The sequence below is a fragment of the Centropristis striata genome, chromosome 4 (assembly GCF_030273125.1).
Source record: "Centropristis striata isolate RG_2023a ecotype Rhode Island chromosome 4, C.striata_1.0, whole genome shotgun sequence".
Lineage (NCBI taxonomy): Eukaryota > Metazoa > Chordata > Actinopteri > Perciformes > Serranidae > Centropristis > Centropristis striata.
Genome location: NC_081520.1, coordinates 13635692 through 13662872, shown reverse-complemented (window position 1 = coordinate 13662872; position 27181 = coordinate 13635692). Strand labels below are relative to the sequence as shown.

Genomic DNA, 27181 nt, shown 5'->3' with positions numbered 1-27181 from the left:
AACCAGGCCTCTGTTTCTGGCTGCACTGTAAGTGCTGAGGGCGATTTGGCCTTTGGCTGTGAAGTTCAGCTTGAATGTTCAGACTCTCTAACCTCTGTTGACTGCCAGGGTCACATGATGACGTCAGGCTTATAGCCCGAGAGCGAACAGTGTCGCCTCTGAGACGCCACCCGGGACCCATTGTATGTCTACTGATGAATCTTGTAAAATGCTAATTTTAAGGAAAACATAATGCTGACCTGCCAGTTGACTTGTGCTTAATGCATGTGTGCTCACTGTTATGCCAAAATAAGTGCATTTGAAAAAGATACCCCTGTAATTTTTGTCTTGATGGCAACTGTAGGTTCTATTTACAGATAACAGAGTACTTAGCATGTGCACACACCTGGATTTACATATGGGAGCTGAATTGAACAATGCCCATATTTGTAACATACTGCTTTGACTTTTTATGACAATTTTCGTCATACTATAATATACTTTTTTGTGACATACTACACTATGCTATTTTAGAAAAAATGTCATTAAAAAGCCATACTATACTATGGCTTTTACTGATTTCTGGCTGACCTTTTTTCATGACATTTTTGACAACATACTATACTGTTTGAAATTTGAACGACATTCTATTTTTTCATGAAATTTGGATGACATACTTTACTATGACATATTATACTGACTTTTTGAATTAAATTTGGACAACATACTATATATTTTAATGAATTTTGACGACATACTATACTGTAACTTTTTATGTGAAATTTGTACAACGTACTATATTACGATTTTATTTCTGAAATCTGTTAGGGCGTAATTTTTGGACATCCCATAATATGATGTTTTCCTGTCATTTCTGGCCATATTATGGTCTAATATGTATCATCAGAGTATAATTGGGTCATTTTTAGGCATTTTAAAATTTGACCTTTTTTGACAAAAATCAACATACTATTGTATGACTTTTTTTGAGGAGGTAATTTTTGAACATCCCATAATATGTTTTACTGTCTTTTCTGACCATGCCATGCTCTAATATGTATCAACAGACTATAATTAACCCATTTAAGCACTTTTTTTTCGTGATTTGGACAACATACAATACTATTACTTTTTTAATTAAATTTGGATAAAATACTATATACTATGAAATTTGGATGACATACTATACTATGACTTGGTTGACATGCTATACTATAACTTTTTTTGTGAAATTTGTACAAAGTACTATACCATTATTTTATTTATGGGACAACATAAACTTTATTTCTGAAATCTGTGCGGGGGTCATTTTTGGACACCCCATAATATGGTGTTTTTCTGTAATTTCCGGCAAAACTATACTACCACATGTATCATACTATAATAGACCCAATTTTAAGCATTTTTAGGAATTTTGTACCTTATTTGACAAAAATTGACATACACTACTATGACTATTTTCATGAAATTTGTACAACATACTGTGCCAAGACTTTATTCATGAAATTTTTTTTCTCAATTTTTTTAGACATACTATCTCAACCGAATTCATGGCATTTTGAAAGTATGACCAACTTTTTTGATTTTTTTCTTTCTTTTATGGCATACTACTGACATTGTTTGTGAATTTTTGGGTAACAAAATGTTTTTGAAGGCTGCCACTGGTCCGCATGCAGCACTTTAAGGAAGACAGTTCACTGTAATGGCTATAGACAATTGTCTCACCTCTATGTGGCATCAAAATTGCTACAATACAACTGTCTGCTCCTACCTTTGATCATGTGATAGGTCCATGGCTCGGACGCCAGCATCACAGCCTGGGTAGACATAGAGCTGTTTGAAGTCACAGGCCTGCCACACCTCCACCACACCATTATCCCCACCTGTGACCAAGTTGTGGCCATCACTGCTCAGGAGTATAGCCTACAGTAGAGACAGAGAGGGGTTCAACATGTCACTTCCAACTTTACTTTTTGTTCCTTATCAGGAAAGTGATTTTGCTGCTGCAAGAGGCAATTGCATGGCAGATGGTAATGCAACCAACATGGACATTTGTGATCGTGAAGATACAGTATGTGAATGAGATGCAGCAATGATATGCACCAAAGTTTTACTGCAGGATAAAAAAACCCCAACTGTAAACAAAGAAGACTAACGTGTGGCCTGGCACATTGAATTTACACAGAAACCTTAAGAAGGATTAAAGATTGTACTATTAAACTCATGAAATCAGAGGAATGCATGCATAAGGGGTATTGTACACCTGGTTTATTAATCTACTTATCAATTTTTTTAAATCTTGCATAATGATACTATTTTAAAGAAAACAAGTAGATTGATTATTTGACATTACTCAGGAACTGACACCTTAATTTAGTTGTGAAGAAAGTAAAAAAGGTAGCATAAATAGTCCCAAACCCGCAATTGTACATAACACATATTATTTGCCAGAACTGTGAAATATGTGCAAACATAGCTTCATGTAGCATAGCATTTCTATCTTTCCTACTGCGCTGTTTCACCAAGGCAAAGGTATGTGTACTTTGTACATTTGGCAATTAAAGGCAATCTGAAAAAATTGTGTTGTTGTTGCCGTCTCATCTCTATTTGTAACATTTTGAGCCATTACAGCATCTCACGCTCAAGCACTACCAGGTGACTTCAGTTAACTCCCTGAGGGTTTAGGACTTTACGCCTTTGGGTGGAAATGCAGCCTTTACGTATCTAAGACTGCAAATTAACAAATATTCATCCACATCTTTAATAGATTATACTTGTGTCAGCTTACCCTGGTGGAATCATTGACCTCCATCTGTGCCAGCAGTTTTCCGTTAATGCTGAAGTTGCAGAAGCGACCCCGCTCGTAGTAGATAATGCAGTGGCCCTCACTAGACACTGAGATGAGCCTTGGGCGCTGATAGTGGTCTGGCCCCTCCAGAGCCCGCAGCAGGTCCCCTGTGATGGTGTGGACCAGACATGGACCCTCTGCCAAACCAAAACATACACAAACAAGTGTAAACTATGCTCACTTGAAGCACCTATTCCGTATCTATGAAATAAGACATTTCTACAGTGTGCACAACATGCATGTGCAGGTGGGTACACATATAAGTCAAGAGTGTTCATTCAAATGAATACCTGTCTATGTGGGTTGGTTTTATACTGGTAACCTACAGTATGCCAATATGCAAGCTGAACTAATGAGTGTCCTTGGCTTCCTCTTTCCTTCCTGATGTCAATGACATTGTAGGGAGACAGAAAAGTACACTGACCTTTGGCTCCACTGATGACCAAGCCCAGCTCTGCACACACTGACACACACACGACTTCCTGGTCGTGACCTGTCAAAACGGCTCGTGGTGCTGGATAGTCACCTAAAAGATGACAAATACACACAGTATCATTAACACTTTGTTCGGTTTCATTTCTTAAATCTATTATTTGACTCTGGAACCATCAACAAACCAGAGAAAACCTGGATAAGTATATTTACTGGTCAATATGTTGCATTTCTGAATTGGTATTTCTGTGCAATGGTCTACAAAACCACCACATCTTTGTCAGGCAATAAAATCAAATAAACACAAGCACACTGATTGTGACACACATCTGCTAGCCAGGAGGTCCCTTTGAATTGTCATGTAAATGCAGGGATGCCCACTGATGGCAGTAGAGCCACTTGATTTCATCCCATGTGTCACATGATTGATGATGGCCAGGGGAGAGGTTAGTGAGGGGAGTTTCGTGGCAACCAGAGCCGACCTCTCTTTCTGAAATCCACTGATCACCAATACTGAATAAACCTACGCCATGTTTCTAAATTCTGTTGTGTCGTTCAGAGTTTAACCCGTTGAATCCACCTAAATTAATGTAATCAGTGGAAATGATATGTATTTAACAAAAAAAGGAAATGCAGCCAATGAAAAGCAGATAAATTGCCCAAAATGTACATTAAAGTATTAAAGGGAGGGGAAGGATGGATAGGAATTCTAGGTCAACTGAAAAAAATGCTTTATGCACCAAAATTTGTGTTTATTTCAACTAATGTTTTTAATATTTTGTTTGATTCATATTTGTTTTATTATTTTAATGAAAAATGATATGATGATTACATTTCTTAGGGCCCTGATTTTTAAACACCTTCCAGCCCACCAGTGATGGAAAACTCATGTTATATGTATTCTACTGAAAATACACTATGTGACTGTTCACACATGACTCAAAGTTCAGCCAACTAAGAGAAAGTTTCTCCATCCACCTATATGACAGTTAAGTCCTGATAGATGATGTGGACATGTGCCAGACCTCTCTCCTCCCCCGTCATCTCCTCCTCTAGCTCGGCATATCGTCCAGTCAGTAAGCTGGACTGTGATCGATGCAGCACAGTCCCTTAGAGACCAGGACCTGAGCAGCGCTGTCAGTCGCAGCACCCACTGCTGAAGGAAGCTGAATAGGACAAGTGTCAGAAAAAGCCTCCAGGGGGAAAAAGGGACCTTGTGCAGCTCACCTGCCCAACAAAAGATTCAATCAGCCTGCACAGCGTACCCTCCACCCTCTCTTAGCCCTTGGGACGAGCCGAAGTCAGCCAGCACAATTACCCGGTGCAAATATCCCCTTGCACCAGTTTGATGGGCCGAGTCTGAGAGGCAGGGCCATGATTGAGCTGGAAGTTATTTTAATTATTACACATTTAAGACACATGCAGCCTATTGGGACACGGGTGAAATCAATTTCTTTGGCACTCCACATCTGCGGGGAAAGCAGTGATCCAGAGGGCTGCTGCTACATATTCAGACAACTTTCAACCAGCATTATAGAAAACATAATAGGCATGAAATCACCAGAATGAGACTCGTGGAAAAAAAACGTTCAATGAATAGGCAAATAAGTACAGGAATAAAGAGGACTTTGGTGCTCCGTGTGGTATATGACATTAATTTGAGGACTTCAAGTGTGAAAATATTAAAGGGTAGTAGTGGTTTTTCCCTGAGGATCCTTGCAAATACCTGTCATCTATATTTGAACATGACTGATGTTGGCTTGCTGTAGAGATTTGTATAATGCTGTGTCAACCATACTGTATGTAAAGTTTAAAGCTTATTATGAGTATTTTTCCTCTGCATTGCCCATGCTCCTCCACAAACAAACTCCCACACCTTTAGTGCTGTCTCCACAGTGTATCTGACATCATGATATATTGATGAGATATTGATAAGACATTGTAAGTGATGTGACTGAGTGAAAACACAGCCTGTCTTTTGTTTCTTGAGATGAGCTATCTAGTTTCCATCCCTTTTGTCCATTCAAGATGCATTGTAAGCACTGGTAGTGTGAATATCAGGGGAATACTGTTTTCCTGCTGCAGTAACACAAGTGCTATTGCCCCTTGCTAATTGGAGGCAACCAAGCTGAAATTCTTAATTAACTGTCGGAGCCTCGGTGAAGTTAATTAGAGAACCCTCGCAACTAATCTGAAGCTCCTAGAATCTGTGACAATTGGAAGCACAAGATCTTCTAGTACATAAATACATTGTATTGTCATCCAGAAATAATAATTAAAAAAAAGAAAAGAAAACCTCTCTTCCTCATCTTCAGTTTTTCCCTTCCACACCATATATGGAGATCCTTGCTTGTACAGTACTCTAATGTCTGTTTCCCCTTCCCTGATGGATTGTTTTGAACACAGACAATCAGTGAGAATGAACAACTAAATGAATGAGCAACAGAAATCACACACTGGGGTCTACCATTTTGAATGCCAACACATCTGGAGTTCTCTACTTGAAAGCAGCACAGCTCAATGCAATAAATCACATTAATATATCACAGCTAAAGTGCAGATAAATTATCCTCTCCATGTCTCTCCATAACATTTGATTTCTAGTGTAGAATGCCTTTTTTCCAGTTTTTCAAAGGCTCTTGCTTCCTACATAACATTTTGAAAAATACCTATGATAAACGCATGCACCTTTAAGGGATGTTCTTAATAATAAAGACTATGTTTCATACGTAAAATACTAAACCGTGTAAAAAGAGTCCTGTAACTTTGTCCAGGAGGTAATGCAACTTATTGTATACTCTGTGTGTGTGTGTGTGTGAGCCTGGCACAAGTGTACTTTTACTCACTGTTATTAGGGTTGTCGCCAATAATATGGTGCCGTCCACTCCAATACCACAGTAGAAGGGTAGCATCCCTGGATCCAGAGACGATGTAACAGTCTCCTCCAATGTAAGACTCTGATCTGGCCAGACATGTCACCACGTCCCAGTGGCCAAAAACTATCTGGGTCAGCTTGCCTAAAGAAAAAAATTACAAACATGTTTTCAGTGTTGGCAAAAAATGCTAGTCAGAAGTTCCTGAAATGCTGTGTTTTCAAAGCCCCACTAACTGTAGTTAGAGGAGTATTGTCTGAAATACTGGGAAAAAATCCAATAAGGTGAACTAGTGGTTCCCAGCCTTTTTGGCTGGTCAAAGTCTCCAGCCTTGGCATCACCATAGACTGCGATTTTAAATTTGATAAACAGATTAATAGCGTTTTAAAATCTTGTTTTTATAATCTTCGTCTTTTATCAAAAGTGAAATTGTTTTTATCTTTTAACCTCTTTGAACAGATCGTGCACGCTTTTATTTCAAGTCGACTGGACTACTGCTACACACTGTACTCAGGTGTCAGCCACAAATCCCTCTCTTGGCTACAGTTAGTCCAGAACGCCGTGGCACGACTTTTAACAGGGGCCAAAAAGCGGGAACACAATACCCCAATCCTTGCATCTTTGCACTGGCTCCCTGTAAATGTGTTATGTGTGCCTGTGACTCATCATTACAGATTACGGCTTTAGTGTCAACCCACAAGTAGCCAGTAATTCATAAGAAGAAAAAAAAGAAAGAAAAATGAACTTTTTGTGACATATTCTTTCAATCCTCTTATGACCCCCTCTGGGATGTCGTTACCCCTAAGTTTGGTACCAATTATTTAATAGCGAAGATGCAGAAATAAGCATTTGTATAATTAAACAGACATTTTGCCTATATTATCATCCTGCTCTGATGGAAATGAACAGAAATATTTTTTTTAACTTGGGAGTTCCAGTGTATTACAGTATAGTCATCCATTTTTCTACAAGACTTGTCAGGAGGAAGCAGCAACAGTACCGTATTATTCCCATCATAGCGTTCAGTCCTCCACACATCAGTGCACACCTCTATAGGAAATAGAGTTACACTGTAACCTACCTGTCTCAGAGGAGTACACACGAAAGCTCTTGTCCCAGAAGCCACACACCAGTATGTAGCGGTTGTCAGCTGTCACCACGAAACACTGTGTGGTGATTTGGATGCTCTGGTCCACTAGGTCTGTGATCTGACGCTTGTTGCTTCCTGTATTGTTGGCTGTGAAAAATAAATAAATAGGAAAAACATATCTCATGTCAATACCTGAGGTGTTATTAAGACCCTTACAGCAAAAACAGATATAATAATAACAATTGTCTTATTTTTGTTTGTTTGCTTGACACTGTATTTTCAATCAAAACAATGAAGCTCACTCACCAACCAGGGAATCCATCTCAATCGGTAGGTGATGGGCCTGCTCAAGAGAGTAGCCTGGTGCTCCTCGGAGACCTGGATTCAGGCAGGGAAACAAGAAAATCATTGACACTATTTCTCACCTCTGCGTGTGTGCAACACACACACACACATGCTTCCAACAGGTCCATCAGAAAGATTTCTATCTATCTACTGTTATTTTTTTTTTCTGGAAGTGTCAAACTGAATGGAGACATTACATCCATGCAATGTGTATCTGGAGCCAGTTTTAAACAGCAACATGCCTGAAAATATGGAGACCTTATTATCATCATTATTCGGAAAAGCCAAACCACATTTCCCTTTTCTCCGACAGGATGGCAAGGGTGCTGCAGCTGTGTTCATTAGTGTGGGAGCAGCCAGAGCAGCCACACAGTGCGGACTCTTTGGTCCTGAGCTCAGTGTGTCTCTACAGTGACAGATGGGGACGTGTGAGGAGAATGTGGTGCAGTTGCGGCCTAATTTCCTAGTAACCATTGCTTTGGCCCTCTGACCCTGAGGTGAGGCTGATTCTCAGGGAGGGGCTCTGTGGGTAATGTTGTTCACACATGTCTGAAAAGAACATGTGGAAACACTCATGGTCAGCTTACCTAGGAGGTGCTAGCCTCTCACATAGCCAGCTGGCTACAGCTCTATTATGAGTGGTGGGCAGGTTTGTGTTTGACTGTGATGAAGTGATTTTACAGGGCCACTGCTGTGGTAGGTATCACATGTGGTGGGTTTTTTTACGAGAGCATATGTGTATGTTTGAATACATCACCTGCCATGTGTGTTGAGCTCCACTCACCAACAGTGTTGTGCCATCGGTTTACGGCAAATACGCGGCTGCAGGTGACAGTGACCACAGCAGGTATGGTAAGATGGGGCAAGGTGTTGGCGGCCACATGCGTTACCGGTGAATTGGATGGGAACTTCAACACCATGATGACATCCTGCTGCATCTGGTCCTTGAACATTAGTGGACTCTGTGGAAGGAAACACTATTGAGTAGAAGAGAGAAAGGACGGAGTATAAGGGATGGAGGGATGTAATGGTGGTGGAGGAGGAGGAGTACAAGGAAAGAGGAGCAGGAAGAGGCAGGGGAGGAGGAGATGGAGAAGATGAAAAGAGGTATGAAAAGATGGGAGAAAAAGAATGGAAAGAGGCAATTAGTGTGGAGGTTGGAGGAAAAACTAGGTTCAGACACAGAGGAGAGCTTCATGCACTGCTCCCTCTGGACAGTGCAGTCAGACAAGGGACTGGTCAGACAAGGGTAAGACATGGAAAACTGGGATGGAGTAGACTGTACACATGAGATGGTGCAAACATGATACACATGTATCAGAAAGATTGAGCTTGGTCCACAAAGAAGAGGCATTACAAGAGAATACATGAGTTTCTGAAAATGTGCTCAATTTACCACTGTTAAATTCAGATCAACCCTTAAACCCCGGGTTACACTATATGTGTAGCAAGAGTTAAAGCAATGGAGGAGATAGTGATCCTTACAGTACTCTGAGTTTTGAACCAGTTTCAGCTCTAATATTGTCCCTAATTTCAGAGGCGTTTGACAGAAGTGGATGAAAACATTCACATCTGTTGCAAAAGTAGAAAATTGAACTAAAAGGTCTCAAAGGGATCTGCCTTACAAAGTTTCTTGAAGGGAGAGAGAAACAGAGAGAGCCATGTGGGGATAATGAGGGCTAGGCTGGCTATTACAAGGATTAGACAGAGAAGAGCAGCTTACAGCAGAAAGAGGGGAGCTACTAGGCCAGTAGGGAGCACTCTTCCCTTTACACCACACTGCTGGTAGGCAGAGCAGCTATAAAGCTGTCGAGACAAAATTTGTTGTTCTATTGCGGGTCTGTGACCTACATGAGGTAAGCCCTCTGAAATATTTATCTTTTGTTATAACAGAGTGGATTGAAGGAAATATATAGAAGAAATCAGGGACATCTCTCCCAATCTTGTGTCTAGCTACAAACACAGGCACACAAACTCACACCATCCAGGCTTGCACAAGTCCACACATCCTCTCTCACACACACACCAACACCACCAGAGGTGCAGAGAATTTTCCCAGCATGCTCGTTGCTCTCACCAGGTGCATGGCGGAGCTGCGTGGAGGATGTGGCTCAATAAGCAACTGAGATGGCGTCTGTCCAAAGCTCTGGATCTGTGCCTCTGTGGCCTGCGGGAGAGAGAGAGGAGAAGGAGAGAGAGAGAGCGGCTGTCACAATCAATATGCATCAAAGTGATGGGTCAATGCGTTACTTGACAATGCAAGCAAATCCTAACTCAGCCGTGCCTCTGAGGAAAGGGGGAGGTAAAGGGAAAGGGGAGCACTCCCAATCCGCCTGGGTGCTCCCCCTTCCCCCCTCAGCCTGCAGAGTCATCCAAGTGTTAGTATGGAAGAGACAAGCCTTTTCCTATTAACATGCTTCAGTTAACCATTCCCATTTCCAGGCGCAGGGGCCCCCACTGCATAAACGTTAACCTGGAGTGACATCCAGCTAGGACTGCAGCAGGCCGGCCTGCTTTTAGATGTTATTGTGCTTGAAACAAAGGGGAAAAGCATGTCCATGCACACACATACGTATGAAACAGAGGCACAAAATCACACAAGCAGACCAAGGCGATTTGGCAGAGGGTACCTTGATAAAGGTTGATTTATGGGGTATAAACTGTGAGTATTGATGCTTGTGACTAAAAAGAAAACTAAAAAAAGCACAAGTCGCACCCTGAGTACAGGAACAAAACAACACACCAGAGGAATCAAGCCTTTACTATTATTAGAAAATAAGTTCCATTTAAATAGACAAACGATCTCCTTTGCCTCCAGTGAGTGAGGGAAAAAAACAAGCAGTAAGAGCCGCTGAGCTTGACTGAAAGTGGGGCACTCCACGGTGGGAGTGATTGATGTGACTGGAGCCACTTCCACCATCAGAGGGGAGCTTGTAGACGTCCGTCAATGCCACTGTGCACAATGGAACATACATCGCTCAGCCTTTCGCCCGCCCTTCTGACTGCCTGGGTGACTAGTCCTCATTTTCCTCCGCCTGTACACACCACTCACAATCAAAAGGACCTATTGGCTAGCACATGCCACAGAGGGAGATGTGGCGAGGGAAGTTTGGAGGTGATACTGAATTAGGACAGGCCACCTGCAAGCAAAACAGTCGCCCCCAACACCCCCTGGTCACTTCCTATCTTCCACAGCACCAAAAAAGGCGCTGTCCACACGGTTGAGCGCTGTCGCACAGCAGTGAAAGTTTCATGTGAGTTGGTGAGCACATTTGGCAACCATTAAGTGCTAGGCAGTGTTTCTTTACAACGCAGTCTGTCAAGTAATAAGCAACTGACATTATGGCTATTTAAGGTTAGGCTTGGGGTGAGGGTCACAATGCCTCCTCAAATAAAGAAATTTGATACAAAGATCAGAAAGGCTGAGGAGGCCATGTGGACAACATCAGCATATTTCTTGGGCTGCTGCATGTCCCATTTCGGTCGTCTTAGGCAACCTTGACGACCAGCAATTGTTTGCAGAGGATTTTTTTGCATGTGTTTGTGTTTTTGTGTGTGTCGGGGGAAGCAGGTCTGACTTGTTGAAGGTTAACTCAAGAACATGTTCCTCTACTAGATGATCAAAACATGTCAATATCTCTCAGGTGCTTTAACACTAATCCTCTCTGAGGTATGTCAGAAACTTATCTCGATCTCAGTCTGAGATGGAGAGCACTTAACAGGCAGTTCATTAGTTTAAGTCACTTCAGGCTCTGCTTTTTGGCTGATAAGTGACACTTATTGCTAAAGCCATCTGGATGATCTCCCTCCCAGCAACAACCGCCTTGCTTGGGTGAGCACCAAACATCCATCATAACACACCGCATCTTCGTGTCTGTCTGTATGACTTTGTTCCCATCTGATTTTGGCATGAGCAAAAGGCTTCAGAGGTGAGTGGCTCTCTCTCTCTCTCTATTTGCTGACTGGTTCCCAAACTGGTGACAGAGAGACTCTGTGGAGGATGATCCCCAACAGCATCCTCCAGTGCACTCATGCAATGCAGCAACACAACAGCTCTGTCAGACAGAATGCAAACACGGCCTTGCAGTGACCCGCTAAGCAGCGTGGGATCATGCTGAGTCACGACACCTGAGATCAGTAGCGGCGACTACAAATATGAGGCTGCTACACCTTTCACCTTTTGACAGACTTGGTAGATTACAGAAGCAAATTGCTTTCATTCAGTACTTATGGCTTTTAAGACGTATAAACCGATTATAAAAAAGATCAAAGCAGCACAGAAGTCAGAAAGAGCCAAGCTAAAACGCAACCTATTAATTTAACTGTTGTGAAATTGTGTTACTTTTATCATGTGACGACACTGCTGCCCATCATTTACATGCCAATAGAATTTCTTTGAGATAAGCAGACCTGGATTTATTTAAATCCTGAAGTACTAACAAAGAATTAGCCTGAGGGTGTTTCTTAAATGATAGCTTTGGAGTTGACTTGTGCACTACTGTATGTGGGAGCAGAAATGTCTCAAACAATGTGTCCACTAGTAGGTGATTATCTGTAATGCAGCTGTCACCAGTGACAATGCACACTGAATCCTATTCTATGTGATACATATGAAGGGAGTTTCTTATCATTAAGGTCAAGCATTTAAACACTTGTGTCCCATCACTATAAGAATATCAAGGTAAAATCAGTTTAAATATATCTCAGCTGCTTCAAACCCTTCATTGGCCAGCCACAGTACACTTTGTTGTCTTTGTCGATTCAGAGGGTGCGGGAGGGGCAGTGGCAGCTGAGGAGGAATGGAGTCCCACTGATGAATAATTTGTCTGTTTACTTCTGAGTGACACAGTGGGGTTTGAATCAAGGGGTTGCTGTCATGTTTTTCCATAAGAGAAGGCTGTCAGGAGGAGCATCACATAGAAGGACTGCTGTTCCGGCAGTGTGCCCAGTAGAGCTGTCACCGTGCCCTCAACCAGAGGCCCGGCGGCATGTCAGAGGGTGTCATCATTTCCATCTGACACACAGGCGGAAATTATCTCTCATGACCTCTAATTTATTGACGTTTCAAATGCCTTAATTGTTATGACTAATGCCAGATCTGCAGTTTCACCTGTCAGGAACAGAATGAATCAATACCCCGGAGTCAATCGTCACATTTCAGCAGGTTTTAGCAAGACATTCATTGGGCACTTTTCCATGCTCCACCTCACTGACTCAACTAGGCAGCTCAAAAAACCTAGCCTGTGTAAGACAGGAGGAGTGGTAAACAATACTGTAAAAAATGGTTCGATAAAAATCATGCAGCAAAACTTTGAAGTTAAATTAAATCAGCCGAGCATCAAAGTACAGTCAAAATATTTATAATTTATCTTCTGCACTACATGTTTTTCAGGGTTGCAGCGGGCAGCAGAAAAATTACACTTATCTATTTTGGAATTGCCAGTAAATCTTTGGAACTTTTAACTTCAGTTGGTAAGATTTTATTTCAATGGTGCTGTCTTGTTCATACATTTTCCGGATGCTGCTAGGTTTTAGTATATACGGTTTAGCTAAACAAGGTTATACTTTATACAGGGAGAGGAATAATCCATCTGGAATGAGAAACATGATTGAAGGTATGAAGGCTTGTCTTAATTAGTGCTCATCATATGAGCATTACATCAGTTGCAATTAGCTGAGCCAATTTCTCTTTCCAGCACAAATATATTCACATGTCACAATAGCGACTACTTCAACTGGGCACAATTAGGGAGTCTGAGTAGCAGGCTTCCTAATGTGCAACTAACTAACAGTACTGTCATCTCTCAGGGTAATAGTAGGCAGGGTGTAAGACAGCTGAAAAAAACCCCAGCCTGATGCAAAATAAAAAAGGCATCACCTAAATCTTCCTCAAAATGATGAAAACCAAAGCTTTCACAATATGGTTTGGTAATTAGATCAGCCAAATCTTCTGCAGGTAATTTGCATAGTGGTCACTTGATAAATAAAGGCGCCCCTGGAAGTGACAGTATATAAATGACTTGTTTTGCAGACAGCAGATGGTGGATATCACAGGGAGAGACAAGCTCAAACTGGAAAGTACCACAATGCATGCCAGCTGCTGCAGTCTCTGGTCGCCTTTCCCCTCTATGCAATTAAGCTATTCACGAGTAGTACGGCCGAGCTAATAGATATTCAATTATTTTGTTAAGAACAAGAGGATTCACTCCCTCATCTATTGACTGAGTGACCTCTGTTGATTGATCAAAGAGCTCAGTCAAATTCATTGATCTGATTAAGGGAAGGAACATACAGTATATTAGCAGCAGAAAGAGCACAGCATCCTGATGTGAAGAGGATCTCTGAATAATGTGGACAGATATTAAAAGATTGCTGTTTATCTGTAAGAGAGGAAATTAATAACTCAGGTCATCACAAATGACGCTAATCTCAAAGCAAACTCGATGAGTCAGCAGCTCTGCCAAATTCTCTCACGGGTTACATTTGCATGACACAATAATTGATTGACAGATGCATGATATGAATGCTCCCGGAGCTCCAACACATGCCAGGACAAATAGAGACAGGAAGTTGTGCCTATGGTGAAAAAGAGAGGGGGAGGGGCTTTGTCTCCATGGCAATGTGTGTGTGCCTTACCTCTCTGAGCGAAGGGTCAGTGATACTGTCCAGCTTGACGGAGCCCTCGTAAGTCAGGTAGTGAAAGACGTTGAGGGCACGCACCGCCTCTGGGCCTCGCTGCTTGTAGCCGAAAATAAGGTCAATCCACTGATGCAGCTGACATGACACAAACTCGCTTTCCAGGGCCTGTGAGAGGAGTACAGGGCAATTAGAGGTGAGAGGCATACCAGCAGCACACAGCACATGGGCCAAGAGACACAAATTGTACTTGCACACAGCACTGAACAAAACAAAACACATCTTACTTTACTGTACATGGATGACCTACCAGGGCATTGCATCACATCAAATATCAAAATATGATTAAGACTAAGGAAAAATAGGCTCAGTCAAAAATGATACATTTTTAACCTGTTTTACTGTGCATAAATATTACAGGAGAAAAAAAGAGAGAGAAGCTGCATCTCATCCTTTTAATGTAATCAGCTAACTCAGGACAAGGCTCCCATATCAAATTTCTCTGTCTACTTAAAATACAGGCCGACTATCTTTGCATGGAGACAAAGAAATTGGTTCAATACTAACAGGGATCCAATTTACTGTAAAACCATCCGCAGCAGCAACATTGATAAATTACTTGTGAGAGTGAAAAGGGAGACTCGATTTCTTGTGGGAGTGTTAGTGAGAGATTTGGGATAGGATTTAAGGCTGATAATTATTATAAATATACCTATGGAAGCCATTCAGTAGGGGGTTGATGTATTGTTCCACAATACGTTACAATATAATTCCCATGCATGCTGGTGTAAGGCTTTGCTAGAGGAATTTACACTCCTCCCCTCGCGTCAGGAATAACAGCCATTACCAACAAAGCCTGCTCGAGCACACAGAGGCAGAGTTTGCCACAGGGCATATCACTTCAATTGAAAGTGGCACATGCAAAGATGGGAAGTGGGAGGAAAAGAGAGGGAGGGAGGGAGAAAGAGAAGGAGGGAAGAAAAAAAAGAGGAAGAGTGAGACAGAGGGGGAGGCAGAGTGAGAGATTCACTGACAGAAATGAAATAATAGAGGAAGCAAGAGTGTGGGCTAGCTAGGGAACAGAACAAAAGAAAGACAAAAAAATGGAGGCAGAGCACTATGATTTTCTGGGCGTATGAATACACTGGTCTGTGAATGTAACAATGCAATGCAAAATCACACATGTATCCTTCAACAGCGAGAAAATATCCACTGTAATCCTTTTTTTCCAGCTATCCTCCTATCCTCTCTCCTTGTTGTGGAGATGCAGACATGCCCGTAACAACTCCCAGCCTCTCCCTTCTGTCTCCTTTCCTGCCTCTCCTCTCAACCCCCCACTCTGCCCGTATACAAGAGCTCAAGCAGGCAGCGTGGGTAGAGTACGGGGAAAGGTCACCTCCATAAGACCAGCCCAGCTCTGTCACTCCAGCTGAAAAGGTCAAGTGTGTTCCCAGAGCCTTTTTCTACCTCTGGTCCAAAACACCGTGCCCCCTAACCTCAAGATACATAACATGCATGAAACTTTGTGTCTTCCTTGTGGTATTATTAAAGTGTTTATGGTTTCAAGGAGGGACTACTCACCAAGCCTAAATTAGACTGTGGAGGCATAACATAGAACAGGGATACTTAACTTACTTTGCCTGCGGGCCTCGTTTGCAAAATGACAGTTATTGAACAATCATGAAAAATCATGGTTATATGGTATAAAAAACAGATCTTAACACGACTATTTTGACGAAAATTGCATTGCAATGATAATTTGATAATTTTTGCGCCATAATTATCATTTTCAATTAAAAATATATTAAAATGATCATGGAGTTTTATTTTTTCTTTGCAATGATCCATAGAAAACTACTTGGAAAGTTTCTGGGTATTAATAATACTAGCCCAAATTTGAAATCACAACAATGCATTTTTTCCTCAGCTTTAACAATCTGAAATTATTAAAGCGCTTGTTAAAAAAAAGTGGATATTTATTCCATATGCATCTGCAGTGTTGTAAGCTCATGCAATGGCAATTCATCATGTAGTTTTTGTATGAAATTGAGTTGAGCTGTTGAGTTCTACAGTAACTGATTCCAGACTAAAGGGAGAACAAAGTTTATCTGACATCAAGAGACGGTTTGGATCTCCATTTCTTTCTCCTTGTTGCTCCTAAAACCTACTGGGAGTTGGGGACCACATGTTGATAGGCTCTCTGTAATAAATGTGCACACAGAGACGTTCACACACAAGCACACAGAGAGGGCACTAAACACTGCCAAAGTGATGAGGCCCGGCATTACAGAAGGTAACATTATAGGGCAAACTTGCCCTCAGTCCTGTCCTTCAGTGACATCACTAGGGTCAGGGGTGCAATGTTAGTATTGAGCGGTGCACTTTATTAGATGCTTCATGAATAAGACAAGGAGACACAGATGCATGGGAAGGTTAGAGGAAAGAGTGGGAAATGGATTTCTTTGCCGCTGTGAGAAGGAGGCTGAAAAGCTAAACTTAAAGAAATAATTTAAAAAAACACATCAAAATGACATAATCCCAACCTATAGTAAACACTCATCTGGTTTATAAATGTTGTGGGGTATTATAAGGATAAAAATATGCCACGGTATGTTATATGACATGATGCATGTGCCATATACTGCAGTGCACCTTATAAGAATGATGCTCTCTATTCAATAGTAAAACATGTATATACCCAATTAAATTGTTACCAAAAATGGTGTCATAATCGTAATACTGCAATTGTTTGTTTTAGTAAAATAGATCAAATTGTATAGTTTTAATTTCAAGTGGTGTAATGAGTGCAGTCTTAACTGAGAAGGAACAAAAAGAAGAAAAAGTAATGTTTTGTTGGCAGAGAAAGAAAGGCTGAAAATAGACATATTTTCTGTAGATAATAATAAGTATAATATCATATACAGGTATCATTTTGGCTAAAGTAACTACTGTATACCATTTTGACATATGTCTAAACCTTACCATTCTGTTGATCCTAACAAGGTCTTCAGGCTTCTTGGCCCAGGCTGGCAAGTCCACGTCACAAACCATGGCCCTGTCCTCCCTCATTCCCAGATGGTAGCCGTTGCTGTTGACAAACATCTCCGGGAGGTAGTAGAACTCGGGAATCAGTTCCTGTGTTTTAGAGGAAGATAGATCATGTTTTACAGCACATTGACAAGACCACACTGTCTCGTTCCACAGTTTTCACCTTATAATCACCCAACAATTCAGCAAAGTGCAAGAAATAACATATGTGAAGACAGAGCCACGAAAAACAGAGAAAAAAGGCGCTGTATCCCACTGAGATGAAGTGAGAATTCAAGGGGAAAGGTAACACAAACAAACTTAACAGCAGGCCATGTGAAGGCGGTGAGAGGTGCTAGTCCAGTTATTGCAGGCAGAGGCGTTAGGTGTGTTAAATGAAACTGGAACTGAGTTGGGTTTTTCTCCCTGGTCTCTGGGCTCTTGTGATGGGGTCAGGACCTCGCAGCAGAGGGGAAGTCAGCATGGAAAAGGAGCCCCTACATAAAGCTGGGTGTGATTCCATACATTGAGGAACAGAGCAAATATTTACCCTTGTTTTAAGACAAGACTATTCCTTAAGGAATTTCTTCTGTGTTGAATGACCATACTGGTATTTTTACAATGTTTTTCTTAACTTAAGTTTTTAATTAAGTACATATTATTTCTTACCTTCAAGGCAACCTTTTCTATATCATGCACATCAACTTGCAGAGACTTGCTTGACATAGCCTTCACTGCAGTGAACATTTTAATGCCTTTTTTTTTTTTACATCAGAGTTACATACAGAGATTTTTCCAAAACTCTCACATTCATGGTGGCTAATTATTTGTCTTCTGGGTATGTTTTTCCAAAATTTGGCAATGGTCTATGGCAGCACCCCCCCCACCCACCCCCCCCACCCAAATATATAAATAAATAAATATATATATATATATAATAATAATAAGGTTTAACTTTCAAAGCAATCTGATCTGAAATTAATGGTGGCTTCCCAGATGTCAAACAGTTAAATCCCACTGGCATACTTTCTATAAGTAATGGGCTTAAAATGCAACACCATCAACGTGGTCACTTAAGAATTTGCTAGGAAAAGGTATTTGCAACCAACATTACTGTATGTATACTTTCTGTGATTTTAAGTCCTCTTCATCCTCCTAATCATACAGCTAAGAAAGGATGAGTGAGTAAAGCGTCTGCACAATGAGGCATATGCACACGAGGAATGTAGATCCTCCACTCTGTCCTCATTAGAAAACAAATACACAAGACAAGTTAAATGCTGTGTCTGTCTCTTAGCCTGAGATCATAAAGGAGGGTGCAAGACAGTATTTAAGTCCTTGTATCAAGCTTGTTTTATGAATGCAGTGTTTGTCAGATTCAGTGGTACTACAGAGTTTTATATTGCCTATGGGATACATAACGTGCAGAGCTTTTAGGCCCCCATAAATCACTGAGTTTTGATAGAGCGAGTTAGCATGACATGGTACAGGCCAATAACACTGCTGGTCTGCTGTTGGTCACATTTCACCCTCCGCACACGACAGGGAAAGGAGTAAAGTAGCCATTCCTGTCCGTTTCTCTCTGTCACTTAAATACACACACATACACACAACCGCACTTTCCCTCCACTTTTTCGTTTGTAAACTTCCTGCCGTAACTCACCGCCAAGCCGTTAAAACTGCCAGCTCTGTTTTCAAGCCACCCTCCCATGGCAGCCATTAATTCTGCAACAGCATCGTAATGGGCTAACAAGTCAATCACACATGCCTCCATTGCTTTACACTGTGTCACCTTAATGACATGTTCGTCAAAATCTGTCACCAGTGGAGTGCTGCTGGATTCCGTCAGACAGCATGGTGGCAGTTTGTGTGTGTGTCTGAAAGTGTGTGTGTGTGTGTGTGCCCACTACTTCCAAGAAAAGTCTGCTTCTCTCTGCCAATGGTGGCTGTGCCAGCTTAACATAACTGTGTGCACAATTAAATAAATGAGAGGTATGGATGCACAATAATGATGGGGTGGCTGAGGAGGTGAGGGCCTGGGTCGGAGCAGGATCGTTTCCATTTGACTTGCTCTTTTAGGAGGTCATCCCCATCAGGGGTTCAGCCTCCCTTGGTCTTGTCGTCATTACTGCTGGAGGAGGCCGGGGTTAATGAAGGAGAGACCCTGGTAAAAACAAGCTGCCTTTTAATCAGAGGCCTGATGGCCTGCTCGGTGTACTGGGCCGAAGCTGACCTTAACCCCAGACTCTCACTCTGTCTCAGTAGCTACAAGGTGGCTGTGCATAGCATTTGCGTGTCTGTCTATACATGTGGCTTCCTTTCAGTTGACATGCATGGAAACGTATGCTTTCATTTTATTTGGTTCTATTTGATTTTGAATAGCATTATACAGAGCAATCCCCTTTTAATACATTGTATGTTCAATATTAAAAATGTAAAAAGTAAAAAAACTAGGCTGGACGGTATGTAAAGAAAAAAAAGAGAAATAACTGAAATGGAGGTTATTATAAAAATGATCACAGCAAATGTTAATAATGTCATTATAGTCATTATAGTGGCATTGCCTCAAAGTCTACCCCTATTGCATCATGAGTAAACTAAACAAGCTCTTGCGTAATATTTTCCTGCTTCTAATACATTATGAAATACTGTTAGTAATCCAGCATTGTCCTCCACAGTACAATGCCTCTCCTAATAGATCAGTAACCATCCAATGTGTGTAAAAACAAATGCATGCAGACATACAAGTAGTTGGAAGTAGGCTGTATTTGTTAACAGGGTGGCGTTTGACTATTCAGCTGTTCGCTGGCTCGCAGCTTTCTGCCTTTGCCTCACATAGTTGGCTGCTCTCCCCCAGATCCTGGCGAGTAAAAGCCCTGTCCGTACATAAAAGACTACATTTTAAATAGCTTTTGTCATTAATGCTTTATTAATTGCCTGGGGCAACACTACCCGATGCAGGGTGTGCTAGAAATATATGACACTTTGAGGTCAGTGCGTATTCCTGCTGCGTGTTATGCAGTGGGCAAAATGGAGGCGAATCAGCAGGGTTCAGCGTTTTCGGTGACTGCTCTGTGGATTTGCAGAGGGAGGGCTTTGTCTTTCTCTCAGACACAGCCTTTGTTCAAACTCATGAGTGCTTGCATGCAAAGATACAAGATCAGTCTACCTCTGAGATAGTTTGTTTTCTGCATGAGATAAATCAAATGTGCATTTCTAAGTGCTTAGGGTATTCCAGTACACTATGGTCTTTGTGATTCGCTGTTTGGATCAGGCATTTATAATTAATGGTATATATTTTTGCAGTGGTGTTGAAGCACATTGGCTGAGGAGGGGAACATAGCGAGTGAGAGGCTTGGTATGGGTATAATGCCAATTATACATACTGCACAGTTGCAATTTTGCTGGTAGATATGTTGTGAAATATAATATATATATATATATATATATATATATATATATATATATATATATATATATATATATATATATATATATATATATATATATATATATATAGTGATACATCCTATCACTGTCCCCAGAATAAGATACCCACAGGTCCATAACACCAGAAGGTGGCAAAGAAATAAATAGATAATAGGTAATAGATACTTAACTGTCAATTGTTAAAGGGCACAATTTCTAGATCTGCGCATCCATAAAAATAGAAAAACATCTCTATTTGCTTTTGTTGTGATTCTCACCTTAACATCAGAGGTGTCCCTCTGACAGTCTCTCCAGGAGCGGGCAATGGCTGAGAAGGTACGGTCTGGGTGGTCAAATTTGTTGTTATTGGCACAAAGGAGGAACGTGGTGAAGGGCTCCTACAGAGAAAGCAAATTAGACATCACAAAGATCAAAGATCTCCACCAAATCTAAAGTCATCATCATCTTTTCCACTTTGTTGATTTGCATTTTGATTGCAACCATAATAATCAAAGTAATGAAAATCTAGTACTGTTTTGAATTTACTGGATTAACAAGCAGCTTATCAAAATGATGTGAATGGTCTGAAATATTTGCATTATTTCACTGTTACTCTTTTCTGCAGCATACTAAGGGATCTCTGCAGAGATCAGTCATTCATTGTATCGAAGCCTGGGGGGAAATTAATTAGTGTTCTTCCTGAGTACAGTAAGCCATAATGATAATTGGCTCAAATTTGGTTTTTCTCAGTCTGAGATGGCGGCCATTGCCGGTTGGAGTGGATGGATCACTCACCAGAGGAAGAAAGGGATTGTGCGAACAAACCCACAGAGGCCAATCTAACTGCTGTCAGGGGAGCTCCCTCAGTTCATCAGTCCCTTCCTACTAATGATGGGGGGGAGGAGAAATACAGTACAAACTCCCCATAAAGCTCTTTCAAATTAATAAGCTGCCTTCAAAATCAAATGTACACCAACTCAAAGAATCTGTGCAGGTTATAAGGGTCTTTTTTGTGGAGAACAGATTGGGAGAGAGTGCGTGTGTCTCCTCCTTCTCTTCCAGAGTAAATGAGGACAGTGCTCAGTAACCTTGATGGACATGTCTCCAGCGCTCACTGGGTTGCCTGAAACACATAAACCTGTCACAGCAGCCTCTGTAAATCATTACCCAGCCACTCTTTATTTAGTTCACATATGCCGGTTTACTGGCCTGTGAAATGTGTTTTCTGAGCGCCATTGGTCTAACTCAGGCCCAATCAAATTGAGATGTCGAGCTGTTTCCTGTGCAGAAGCCGACAGACCTCAAAGTAACAGCATCATCAAGTCTGACAAGTGACAATCAACTAATGCAGACTCAAAAATGAAAAGCTGTCTGAGGATGTGGGTTTGACTTCATTCCTATTCAGATGCTTGGCTAATTCGGGGATTTTGAGCACAGTACAATAATGAGTGTGAAGGAGGTTGAAGGAGTGATTTTACTCACTATTCTGACAAGCCAGTGCAGGGTGGAGGCAGCTGTGGAGTAGTGGGAGTTGTAATGACTAGGTGGCGTCTGGTCGTCTTCCCAAGCCTCATAACGTTCTGCGTAGAATGCTGCACGCTTTGGATTGAGAGCACCAATAGGCTGGAAAGAAAATAAAGAAAGAAGAAGTTAAATTCTTGCAAAGAAGTTATTTGTCCCTTATTTGTCTGTGTAAGACAAAAGGTCCTCCCCTTTAAGCAACCCTGAACCCTCGTACAAATTTCCTATTGCATGCTTTGGTAAGCACTGTGAAAGAAAACTTAAACTAAATATGCACATATGGATGTTCCATTTTTATTTTAATTGACTTTGCATGTTCAACAAAATAAAATGATGCACTTGTTTTCTAAATACTGTATACTAAACTGTGTTTGATAATTATTTTTGTAAATAAGGTGTCCTTTCTTTGTTGAGACAACCACATTGTAGCACATGATCACATAAATAGAAGACATTGTCATTGGAACACTCTTCATAAGGAAGAAATAGACAAACGTAAAACATTTAAAGTCTATATTTATATATCTGAATTGATATCCATTAGGGGTGCAGAGATACCAATGCTGGATCTGATATCAGGCTGATACTGACTCAAACAGCTTCTTTATTATTCTTTATATTATAACATTTCAGTAAAATTAAACCAATGTATTTTATGGTTACATTTTGTTTTACAAACTTAGGAAAGCAATCAAGCCTGATGTTGCCTTCCATAAAAAAAAAAAATAAAATAAAAAACCCACACAGTGAAGTAATCAAACACTGGTATTGGATCAGTACGCTGCATTAGTATGGATAATGGGACTGAAAATGTTGGAACGGTGCATATGTCCCAGATTTACATAAAACTTTCCGTAGCTACTTTTCAATACCAAAGCAAAAATCACGGTTAAAAATAAATAAAAGTTGAAAATAGACAGAAAACCAAACTTAGGTAAAATCAGAAATAGCAATAAGAATGGCATAGTTTCAATCAATTTGAAGTTAAAGTTAAAAGTTTAAGTCACCAATATTGCTGTCTTTATGACTGTTCTGGGTTTGCAACCAAGAATGAAGAAGCTTCAGTGAGTATTTGGTTCAGTGAGCAGCAGAGAGTCAGTAGATCTGAGTACTATACCAGACTCATGTCTTGGCAGCATATTAACAACGTTGTGAAAGACAAGTCCATGATTTATAGACAAGTTCAAAGATTTTAAAATGTATATTGTGAGTAAGCCAATGTGAGCACTTTATAATAGAAGTGATATGAGCTCTGTTCTTTAATCCCAACCACACAGTCTGACTCAACTTGTATTATTGTGTCATCAGGTCAGTAAAAACTGAATGTTATGTGTAGTTGCTCCTATATATTGCTTGTTGTAATACTGGAAGCAGAGACTGCTGTCATTTTCAGTTACACTTATAACTGAAAGTTTGTGATCACATCACTAATAATATTCTATTTTGGTCCATATATAAATGTGTAAGCCAATGCTTTCTTATATATTAAGTGGGTGAATTACAATGAGAAAGTATGAAGATAAGTCTCTCTGTAATCCAAAAGTATTCTTTGCTTTTAAAGTGTACCATCTAGGACATTGCACTTTACTTTACTTGTACTTTATAATAAAACAAAAAACTCAGTCTTTGCTATTAGGGCTAAACCAATGCTAGTTATACTTGTAAAATGCAGCTAATTTGACTTAATTTGGGCAACCACATAAATAACACTCAAAGTCTCATAAAAGAGGGATCTGCCTTTGGGAGTCTGTTGTATTTCTGCATGAACCACCCAGTGTTAATCTCAAAATGAAAAATCTTACAGCTAACAGCAAGTCTCATGACCAGTCTTCCGTCTAAATCAAATTTTAATGATCATGTGGCGATACGACAGTTATAAAAGGTTTATGGGAAATACTCAGTCCACATGCTTGTAAAATAGATTATTAGAGTTCACAAAAGCATCCATAGAAAATTCATATTTTTGGTGCCGTCCAAAGCAAATTAAGTGTCTGTTTTACTACACTTTGCAGGCATAATCTTTGACTGCATTATTACAATTTGTATATAGTCTATGCATAGTCCAGACAGAGTTTTTTCCTGATGACACAGACGATTTGCTGCCAGTACTCTCATCATGTAGCAGGTGATGTGATGGTCTAAACACATGGCTGTATTGAGATTTATTTAAACCATAACAGGCATTGAGGTGCATTACTTCGACTTCGATTTTCAGGTAAAACAACCTCTTGTTGGGTGCATAGTGTATAAAACATGCTTTCCTACTGCTTGTGTTAGGACAGCACAAGGAATAGCAAAGCATAATTGAGCATAATTAACAGAGATAGACTTGCAGAGTCTTTGTAGTTCCCCATTAGGCTACATGTGGTGAGGCCGGCAGAGAGGCTGGGGGAGAGTTCAGGGCAGTCAAGGAGCTTTACTCTGGGATTTGTCTGTCAGACCCCATTATTCTCCTGAACCCTAAAAAGTTCCTGTTGCGCTGTCTTCTGTCTGAAATTTACAACGGTATGGTGGCAGGGGCGAGCAGGATGGCGCGCTGAGGATGGAGGGAGGAGATATGAGCGTCTCCTGCTAAATGTTGTGGGTAATCCATGTGGATTAACCCTGGCTGACCTGATTTACACCCAACGCACCCACTGAGCCAAACACTTTACTCAGCACTGCTACTCCCATCTGTGTTCAGAGCCCCTCTGTGCTACTGGGCTCTACTGATGGGAGTTACCACAATCTATACAATATACTGCAATTTAATAACGCTACACAACAAGCTATAGTCATAAATCACCAGTCAGAAGAATTGAATCATGACTGAAATTTGTAATGTTATAGTCGGCAAGCATTTATTGCAGATTTTCTACCGATCTTTCTAACAAAAACCCATTTTCTAAAACCAGCCTTTCTAAATCATTAAAATTCTTGGTCATTTGTTGTTCTTTGCTCAAGAACTGTTCCCAATTATTGTGAGGATATAAAAAAATAAAAAATAACATCACTGCTATATTTATTGGGACATCCATCCAATTATTTCATAGTCAGGCCAAACCTTGAATAGCATGGTTAACTATTTAACCACAGCCTTCATAATAATTTCAATATTGTACTGACACAATCAGTGGGTTTCTGCCCTTTGGCGGCTTTTTCATTTTCATGTGTTCTTAAGGCAACAAAATTGCTCCCATTAAACATACGTTTAGTGGTGAATAAATTGCTTTCTCTGCCTTTTCAATCACCCCATCCAATATAAGAGCCTCTGAGGCATATTGGCAGTCAATATTAATATACTCAGTACCACTGACTCAGTTTCAGAGGGGAAAGGGAGACTGGTAATGTAATCAATGGCAGCTTTTCCACCTGAAAGCTGCAGCTCAGAGGTCAGAAGAAATAAAATAAAAGCCTCAATTCAAAATTCACTTCTTCTAACATTATTAAAATTGCAGTATTATTCTTTTGGCTGCGTACAGTTTGTATGCAACCTCAGTGCGACAGACAGACTCTCTTGGTAATTTCAAAGATTATGTTCATATCCATGTGTGGCATAGTGCACATGCCTGAAGCTCTAAGTCGAAATTAAATGGGGCCAGTTTTTTTGGTTCTTCCTTAGAATTTAATGGAAGTCCACACCAGTGTTAGCACAATTGAATAGACTGAAAGAGAAGTTTATTGAGATCTGCATAGATTTATGGGGTGATAATGGCCTTGTATGTGACGTCTTGGCCCAGCTGGATCGGGGTGCAAGCCACAAGACGTCTCGCACTCTGTAAAACCGCCGCTAGTGTAGCTAATGCAGGTTAGAGCTGTTTAAAAGATCCAGGTAATACATGTGGCAGAGGGAGAAGAATAAGACATAGACGGCTGCAACTAATAGTAATGCGTGTAAGAGAGGAATAAGTAAACAATTCACATAACCTATTACAACCGAAGCTCACAAAAAGGAGAACATTTTAAATCACAGTGTTGTTAAATGTTTTACTTGCCCCTTTAAATAGCATTGTACCAGAAAAAGCTGGAAAACACACTAAACCATATCAGCATAGTCAAGAATTTGTGATACAAGCTAGAATTACTTTTTTTTCGCAGAACATGCAAAAAGAACATCTAGGCTCACTTTCACTGCCACCAACCACTCAACTTCTTCCTGAGACATCTAACCACAAACATGTCTTAAATGAAGCTCCAAGTTTTAGGGAAAGACATGTTTACTGACAAGTTATATCCTATTAATTCTTCTATTTGGCACTACATAAATGAGGCAAAAAGTTTTCACAGTGTTCCCATGTCATTCAGCTGTGTAAGAATAAATACGATTGCTATGTGACTTGCATAAGTAAGGCTGCTTTTATTTTGTTTTCTAGAAAACGTGTGACTGCATGGCAAAACTTCCATCTCTTCACTTCCATCTTTAAAATAGTAATTTGTGACAGGTTGCTGTCAGCTTAAAGGGAATTTCCACCTGGCAGGTTGTTGAAGACTACTCAAATTGGGTCTGTTAAAGAGCAAATATACAGCAACAAAATAAAGATAGAGTTAAGCTAACAAATGAGCAACTCTATAACTCACACGTAATTAATACAGTACACTACTACTTCCAGACAATGCTCTCTCAGTTTGGAATAATCCCACACTGTTGCTGCTAGGAGAGTTGAAGCATGAACTTGACTAAAAAAAAAGTCCAAATCTTCTACATCTCTTCATAGGGTCTGCTGCCTTGGACATAAAAAATACCATAATTAGGGTGTATTCTGTATAGAAATGCTAAACTCTGTTCAAATAGCACGGCCAAACATGAATACATATGTATATGCTTCTGATATGCTTTTGTTTTGACTGTGAAAAGACAGCTATGATTTATTCAATGGGAAATAGTGAACCATTTGTGATGAGATAGGACCTTTTTTCCTATCATAGTCACATCTGTTAATAATCCCAAAATCAGCCTTTGCTTTCCTCTATTCAACAAAGAATAGTCACCTCTTCCCTTTTCCCTGCATTGCATATCATACT

General features: G+C 40.5%; 1 protein-coding gene across 4 annotated transcripts in view; it reads right to left on the bottom strand.

Annotated features, from left to right (window-relative positions):
• nbeab (neurobeachin b) overlaps nucleotides 1–27181 on the bottom strand; it is a 194412-nt gene that overhangs the window by 1998 nt on the left and 165233 nt on the right. For 3 of the 4 annotated variants that reach the window (XM_059331642.1, XM_059331641.1, XM_059331645.1), the window contains 12 exons: nucleotides 22142–22282; nucleotides 20938–21057; nucleotides 17186–17338; nucleotides 14204–14371; nucleotides 9645–9734; nucleotides 8352–8544; nucleotides 7529–7600; nucleotides 7214–7369; nucleotides 6106–6276; nucleotides 3252–3353; nucleotides 2768–2964; nucleotides 1751–1902 (listed from right to left, as the gene is read on the bottom strand). In XM_059331642.1, the coding sequence (XP_059187625.1) occupies nucleotides 1751–1902; nucleotides 2768–2964; nucleotides 3252–3353; nucleotides 6106–6276; nucleotides 7214–7369; nucleotides 7529–7600; nucleotides 8352–8544; nucleotides 9645–9734; nucleotides 14204–14371; nucleotides 17186–17338; nucleotides 20938–21057; nucleotides 22142–22282 (1715 nt within the window). The remainder of the gene's footprint in view (nucleotides 1–1750; nucleotides 1903–2767; nucleotides 2965–3251; nucleotides 3354–6105; nucleotides 6277–7213; nucleotides 7370–7528; nucleotides 7601–8351; nucleotides 8545–9644; nucleotides 9735–14203; nucleotides 14372–17185; nucleotides 17339–20937; nucleotides 21058–22141; nucleotides 22283–27181) is intronic. The other variant, XM_059331643.1, reaches the window with a different exon arrangement.